Genomic DNA, 8,743 nt, shown 5'->3' with positions numbered 1-8,743 from the left:
TGATTGGTTGGTCTAGATTGTCAACAGAAATCAAAGAGTTCTTCTATTGTGTCATAACTAATGCTTCTTTAAGATGTCTCCCATAATTCGATTCCGACCTCCATCACTTGGGTGCTGGCCCAAGGCGTCGAGCTGAACTGACTATTTGAAATGAAAATAAATGAAAGAGGCAACTAAGAAAATGATGCAACAGGCAAAATTAAGGCAAAAATATCCCAGAAATAGATGATAGAATATCTTGAGAATTTCTTTAATGAAGTGTGATGATTTCATCGTGTTAGCGCATCTATCTTAACTTGTAGAAACTTTGAATTAAAAGGGATCTAATCCCCACCAGCTGGGTAGAATTTCCCAAGTAATCCACTTGCTTATCTTGATATTGTAGAAGGCTAGAAAATGACTTTTCAAGAATTCAACAAAAAGCTTGTCCCTTATTCATCTTCACTTTGCCCCATGTTGTGACCCCTAAGCATACGAATCACATCTTTTATATGTAACCTCTTGCAAAAGATATATATATATATATTCGTCAACTTGCACTCTCCCATTGCCATCAACTTTTCTTCTCTATATAAGCAACCTTATGTTGAAATTTCTAACCAAAACACCTTCGACTTGACTTGTATTTCTCCCTTGACTGAGGCAACTCTTCTATTCCCCCTTCAACCAAAAACTTCCTTTCCTTTTCATTTAGGTTCACTTTCAAGCTTGTGTCTTATCTCCTAGACGACTATATCTTTCTTTTCTTATGGCATCATCCTCTCGTTCATCTACACGAAGCTCCTCATGGACACATAAACAAAACAAGAAATTCGAGGAGGCTTTAGCACGATATGACAAGGACACACCAGACCGCTGGAACAACATAGCACGGGCAGTAGGCGAGAAATCAGCGGACGAAGTGAGGAGGCATTATGAGGCCCTAGTCAAGGACATCATGCAGATAGAAACTGATCAAGTACCAATACCTAATTACAGCTCTATTCCAAACAATGGGAGAGGATATGGCAATAACAGAGGTATTGTACCCTACTTCCACCCGCCACATGCAAGGCAAACTAATTTTCTCTTCATTGTCCATTGAATTAAACTGGATTCTTAACCTATCCAAATTCCAAATCGAGTAAACACGAGCATGGAGGGATAAAAGAAACTTCTATATTGATAAAAATATTTTCTTCTCCTTTTTTTCCTTGGAGAGAATACATTTTAAGACTTCATGCACTCTATTACTTGTCATGATACTATAATATTAAGTATAATCTATTCATATTCCTAAAAGAGATCACATGAATTTTAATCCTACTTGTCTTAGATCATAGCACATGGTCTAAGTTCAGGCCGCCTCATTATTCCTAAAAACATGATGATTTATTTTTCTTTTGTTGGCAAGGTTCTTTACGTGACGATTCTCTCTTCTTCTTTTTTTCCTTTTTTTTTTTTTTTTTTAATGAAATCCTCACCTTCATCAATCCCCAGCCTCAAAATCTGTACTTGGATAATAAAAGTATATTCTTTTGTGCCAATAGTTATTATTTCTACCAGAATAAAGTTAACTCAAAGTTTCTGAAAAAGAATTGTTCGTTTAGAATGACATCAAGATAATCTTTCACATCAGGAATTCTTGCTAAACCGTATCCAGTTATTTATATTTTGGTACAACACTGATAAAAATAACCATAAAATGTTAGCTCGTGTTTCAATCTGCTAAAACCGGGATGTGCCTACTCAAATAAGCAAAAACAAGACTTACTTATCGCACATAGAAAATGAGACATGATTTATTTTTTATACATTGGCATCTTTGAAAGCCTTTTCTATCTATACCGTTCATCAAAATTTGATCTTTAGGAATAATCTAACTTATGCAAACTGGATATGTATTCAATATTCATTCTCATTTTTTCGCACATTCATTTCTGTAAACAGGCTACTGAAGAATCTTAAACTACCCTGAAAAGCCCTGTCTGGAACTAATAATCCATTACCATCAGAAGTTCTGCAAAAGCAAACGGCATCGAGAGAAAGTTGTGTATTCCTAAATCTTTCAAAGCAAATAAGAAAGCTCTATGTAAAGGTTGGTTAAGTTGTAACGTACTATGATGTTAAAAAATGTACAATCTGCTTTATGTTTTTGTCTATGCAGTCTCATAGAATCATTCTCAGAATGGTTAATATGTAATTTGCTTCAATGAAAATTGAGAACTCCAATTTAATAATGCAAAGAAGGAATTTAAGCAAAAAATAAAGCTTTATAGTAATCTAGTATCCGTACTAAATAGAAATTAGTATATATGAACCAAAAAAATCTCTAAATACTTTATTCAAATTAATTTTTCTCTTGATATTGTCACTCAATCACCTCATCTCGAAGCTGTAAGACTTCAACTCTCAACACCACTTATTTATGACTCGGTTTATGGGTTTTCGGGATCTGCCACTAGGAATAAATCAGGCCCATCCATCATTCCAATTTCGACCTTGAATTAATGAATGCCATCCATCAAACTGAGAAGAGGGCAAAGGTAGTGATATGAATAAGAGAAGGGATAAAATTGAGTTCCACATGTCATATGACCTGAACAATCCAAGATTTAGAGTAGGGTCGAGAAAATCAATCTCATATAGAAGAGCTAAAACTCCGGAATTTTTGTGCCATTATTGCTTATTAAGCCCCTATTTGGTGTAGCTAAAAATCAGGTTTTTAGTAGATTTTGATTAAAAGTTGATAAAATACTCGATTGAAAAGTTGATAAAAATTGTCACTGCAACAAAATTAGCATTTTATGACATTCGCTTACGAAGTGCAAATAAGGCATATGCCATAAAAAGAGACTATTTACAGCATGTCATAAATGTATACCGTAAATGATCAATTACTTAAAGTATTTATGGCATACATTTTGGGCATGCCGTAGAAGTTCAATGTGTAATTCTCAAGCATGACATATAGATTGATAGAAAAATATTTGCAGTAAAAATTTTAAATGGATATTTAATGGCATGCTTTTCCTTTTCAAAAAATGAGAGTATTTACTGCATGACTTTATATGGTATTCACATGTACACCGTACAGAACTTTTTATGGCATGCATTAGAACTTTTAACAGCATTTAATATATGCATAAAAAGTAAACTTTGTTGTAGTAATATTTGTTTGTACAATTGTTTACAAACAATTGCCAAACGCTTGATTAAATTAACTTGCTTGAGACTCGTTGATTTCCTAGGTACATAATGATTTGATCAATCTACAAAGTAATTTTTTGACATGTTTGATTAAGCTCGAAACAGGAATCTAGACATAAATTTGGATATGGAATAAAAATATACTGCTATTTTTTATGTGATCGGTATGTGATGTTTCATTGTTTTAAATGAGCTTTTGCTTAGAAGTAACTTTCATAGATACATATGAAGTTCGTAAGTAGAAATATATATGTTCGACTCTACTTAAGAAATATTCTCATATAATTAATCAATATCGGTCACCATCACAATTGAATATCTCGATTACGGTGTTATTTGAATAAAAAAGGATAAGTATTGGTGAAGTTGAAGTACTAGTGCTTAAATTCATCCAAGTTTGTCCAAACAAATTATTTGCTTATTTTATTTAAGTTAGTTAACAATAGGTTCAATTGACTCCATCACTAGATATAAATTTTTGTATATGGATCTCATGAAAGTGTGATTAAAATTAAAAGTTGACTTTAACTTGAATTTTTATTAACTGTTTTATTTAAATCAAATATGGGCTAAATAACAATGAGGAGCCTTCATAACAACAACGACAACGATGTCAACGACAATGGAAGAGAGAAAAAAAAATTAAGGTTTAGAAAAATGTAGAAATGCGGGCTATCCATCCCCGTACCTCTAGCATGCGAAACAAGCGCTCTACCATTTGAGCTGCAGCCCCATGTTTGCTCAATTTCTTAATATATACTTAACAAATGAAGTCATGGTACCATATAACAAGGATAAGCTGCATATACGTTGACATCAATTCTTTTATAAAGAAAATGCTGCATGTATTACCAAATAAATCATTAAATGAATGTAATAGAGACCATGATCAATCAATTTTGTATAAATATATATTGGAAATTTGAGCTATTTTTCTTATGTAATTATTAACAAAATTTTCTTGAAAATCTTTTAAAAGTTATACATTCTGAAAATGTAGAATTCATTCTCGTAAAAATAATTTTACTTGCTTCCCTCTATTTCATGTCAAAAGAATTAGCCTAATCAATGCCAATATTATTTTCCCTTCTTGCACATGATACAAACAAGTTAAAAATGGAATAAAAAACTAACTTCAATTTTATATACTCCAAACTTACAATTTCATCTCAAATTCATCAGCTATGTTAAAAATAATTACGTCGTATCATATGTGCAGCTGATCTGTACCCTTCCCAGTCGTTACTCTTCCTCATAGGTGACGGTGTTGAAGAATACGAGATGAAATTGTAAATTTAGCAACTAAATTGAATCGATTGGAAGTTGAGGAGGGACTACATTTAAATCGTACTGCCGTGATCTTGCACATATACACAAGTGAAAAATGAAATCTAACTTGAGGCTAAATAATATGTATGTCAGTATGTCGTATGGCCAATGATCTCTCTATTGTGTTTTTATATTGATGCTTAATTAGACGCTTATACATATTAGTATGGACTTTCTTGCCAACTTACTCTTCAATGAATCTTCATATAAATCAGTGCTTATAAAACTCTAACTTGGACTATTGCATTAACTACTAGATCCCTCTAAGCCCATTCAAATGAGATCCCATGATACTGAACTGATCTTACGTGGGATTGCAAATCCCAAGTTTGTCTATTATTTATTGCCAGGTAGAGATAAATTCTATATGGTAGCGGCAGGAAATTCGTTTGCGTTGAATCAAGATATTCAGGAAGCCGTACATACGACTTTCATTGAATACGGCTTTCGGCGGAATTCTATATGTATCCTTGAGATCGAGCATAGAATTCTGTTTAACCTGTAAACCGTTATCAAATTATAGTAGAACAACCAAGTGATACTTTCAATGAGACTTCGCCTTTAGTCCGGTTTCAAATTTGGGTGAAAATAATGGCTAACAAGCGTAGTTTGCAATCAATAAGGTGAGAGAACTAGTTCTTTGAACCTAGCTACTGCCCCTTGGTTGTCTAGATGTTGGATCGTGAGACAAGTTAAAGATTAATAATATGCATAAATCGTTCCTCACTAGAGCAAGAGAAGTTATCAGAAAAAATGTGATAATCACTAAAACATGTCCCAGTTTAAATTTGTTGGTACTTACCAAGATGTGAAGCAAAATCCAGCTTTACAAAATTAGACATGTTAAAATCATGTGACAATTTAATATATTTTAATAGTTTCCGGGTTGAGACATTGTGGTAGGGCCAACTTGACTCTAGAGCCAGAGGTTGGCAGCCCATGGTGCTACACTACTTCTTTAAAGAAGTAGAGTAGCACCGCCCTCGAGGCATAGTTCAGTGGTATAAAAGACAAGAGTGAGGTTATCTCACGCCTTGCTGGCAGTCACAGTGTGGAGGTTCGATTCCTGAAACATGGAATTGGACTCCTTGTAAGCGCAGTGTACAGGCAGATCTTATTCCCTGGCCTGTTGAGGCACATTCCGCGATTTACCTTCCTCACAAAGCTCTAGGGACGGGACAATGAGAACCCTCAAAGTTGGGGTTCAACCATTTTTTTTTTTAAAGAACTAGCTCCTTTGACTCATTGAAATTATGAGATCCATTCAAGATTTAAATAGAATTTTCTTAACATTGATAGTCATTGAGTACTCTAGTAACTCTACTAAACACATGATGCCTAAAGTACTCCTTTTGCTCTATAGGATGGAAAATCTAGCTAGAGCCTTCAAAACTACTAGAATCTTTATCTTTATTTTCAATGGAGTTGTTTTAAAAAAAATTCTTAGGAAATTTGAATTGACCTCCCCAACCTTCAAAAGTGGTTAATAGTTATTGTTTCCAACCTATTTAATTTATGAATTTGGATCTCCACTTAATCAAAACTACCAATGTAAATAATAAAATCCTGTGGGACTTTCTTGTGACTTCAAAGTTGGATGGTAAAAGTATCAAACTACTTAACGTTTAATTAAAAATTGTGTACAATTTAGCGCTTGTTTGATAGAGATTTTGTTAATTAATTTTTTGACCGTTGGAGATAAAGTGTGTTTTACCTGTGAGAGAAGAATTCAAAAATGACGGTTGGAATAGTGAAATAACAGTCAAAAATTTGATTTTAATTGGATTTTAAGTTATACCAAATATGCTGTTAACATCAATACTAACAATTTGTTCATGCGAGAACATAAGTTCTCATATTTAAATAGATGAAGTATCCTGAACCTCATTTTTAAAGGTCAGGGAGTTCAATCCCAAATTATCCTCTCTCTTTTTCAGAGCTAGTATTTATCAAAGTAATTTAGCCTCCATAGAATTGACAGTAATAATTGGCAGAAAAGACTGATATGACTAAACAGTCTCCCTAACATTTGGAGCAGTTACCAACATGAAAAGTAGGAGGTTAAATGTGCAGTGCAGAATCCCCATAATCAGCAAGAAAAAGATGGCACAAAACATGAAGATGAAAGGATAAAAATCCCTATACATGAAAACGAAATAAAAGTGATAATAAATAGTAATTAATAGATTCAAGAAACATATATATGGAAAGCTAAGTTTTCGACTATGCAAGCCCCATTGATTTATGTGGAATTTAATCATATTATCAGTAACTATGTGAGTCTAATCATACTATAATATAATAAACTATTCCAGTCTTTTATATTATTGTCATACTGAAGAATCCATGTAAATGCAACAACTTTGTAAAGAGTACAAAACAATGTACTGATTTCAGCACATAATCCTACATATGATAATGGTCTAGATGAGTTTTTCAATATATATATATATAGTCGTATTGAATCGTCAAACATGTTTGAACCTTTCGAAATGAATTTCAATTTTGGGGAGCATTTGCAAAACTCGTCGTCGAGAATAGATGGAGTTTTCCACATTTCAATCGGAGACTTCAACAAATGTTATTAAGAAGAATTTGACTGAAAAAATAACAAAAAAAAAAAGACATTCCCCATTGCTTCAAAGAATGCTTTGTTATGATAAGTCAACGACATGTATTTTTTCTTCGATCCCAAGATTGATATTCAGTGTGAAAATCAAACGTTGCAACATTAGAAAGGTGAGGTGTAGGGAGATAAAGGAAGTATTTCATTGGAACATTTACTAAAAATTTCATAAACATATCTTCGAGATTTTAAAAATATAAAAATAAAAAATATCTATTATAAAAAATCAAACGGTCAAATATTTGAATTATGTGCGTGTCTCCCTCATCCCCACAGTGACACATTCTTGATCCATATAAAGCGTCCCAAAATTCCTTAATACACAAAGCACTAAACTCCCCACCTGGGTTACAATCCTAGTTGCATTGATGCACCCTCCTTTTTAATGCCTATATATATAATAATTTATCGTTGGACAAGTCGAAATTTTTTTCAAATAGTTGTAAAGACTTAATTTAGTTGAACTTTTGATGAATATCCACAATATTCCATGATCTTGAACCTATATTTCATTAAATTTGTGACACGTTAAATACTTTTACAATTGAGTAGTCGAGATACTCGATCTCAAATACAATGATGGCAATTGAATTTCATTTTATCCAAAATCAAGTTCAAAATGTGGAATTGGCACATGCTACCTTCTTTAACAACTTAACCATTTAAACCTGCACTTTAAAATAGTGTTAAATGGGTGGTTAAAGAAGTGTGAGATAATTGTGTTATTATTCATAACAAGAAAAATTAAAATGGAAAGATTTTGTAATAAATTTGAAGAGGCACTGATATGAATTTGAACTCTATTTCATTCTTATCCTTTTCAAATTTAAAAGTAATAGAACAAGCGTTACAAAAATATTTTCTGTCGATTAGATGTTCAACACAATCTTAATAGAATTTGAATTTCCAAAATGTAATGCGCAACTTGAAATGTCATTAGAATTTGAAGGTAAAACCTGTTGCATATTTGGAAGCGTTAAAGTTGTTAGCATAAAAAGGGACACCTTAAATATATGGAAGCATGTACGAGCGTTATGAGAATATTTACGTGATCACATGTTCTCAATCATATCAATTTTATCCCATGTTGAATTGTCACAATAACTAATAAAGCAGTAAATAACTCTGAAATCGTTGATGGAAAAAAATCTTCACAGGATTAAAAACTCCGGAACCAAGTTAATGACTTTCACCATAAACAATAAAATCTTACAGTATGATCCAAATTCGAAAACACATTAGACTCGCTTATCTAATTCCTACAATCTTCAAGACCTGCTAAAACGTGCTTCACTTACACCCGCTCCTATCTTTTAGAATTCTCTCTCTTGTAGATCACCAAAAACATCTTGTTCTTGTACTTTTCCTGTGCTTCTGGTCCAACCTTTATCAATCTTCAGTAACCTCTGAAAGCTATTGAGAAAGTACATTCCTGATTATGGTTAAGAAGTGAGTGTTTTGGATTATGTGATTTTGATGTTTTTCCCAACTTGTGGTTGATTGATTTCTAGATGTAGAATAATCGTTTTATCTCCAAATAATGTTATGAAGGTAGAATATAATGATCAACCACCATTTTCACGAAGTGGGCATGGGTAT

General features: G+C 32.7%; 1 protein-coding gene across 1 annotated transcript; it reads left to right on the top strand.

The window, feature by feature from the left end:
• The first annotated feature begins 567 nt into the window (after positions 1-567).
• Positions 568-2,168, top strand: LOC111408948 (protein RADIALIS-like 3). Its single transcript, XM_023038801.1, has 2 exons — positions 568-1,019; positions 1,930-2,168. Exons 1-2 carry the CDS (start codon positions 749-751, stop codon positions 1,935-1,937), a joined length of 279 nt encoding a protein of 92 aa, XP_022894569.1. The 5' UTR covers positions 568-748; the 3' UTR covers positions 1,938-2,168.
• The last annotated feature ends 6,575 nt before the right edge of the window (positions 2,169-8,743 follow it).

This window comes from Olea europaea, chromosome 14 (assembly GCF_002742605.1).
Source record: "Olea europaea var. sylvestris chromosome 14, O_europaea_v1, whole genome shotgun sequence".
NCBI lineage: Eukaryota > Viridiplantae > Streptophyta > Magnoliopsida > Lamiales > Oleaceae > Olea > Olea europaea.
The sequence above is the reverse complement of the archived record's forward strand: the minus strand, read 5'-3'. Positions and strand labels throughout refer to the sequence as shown.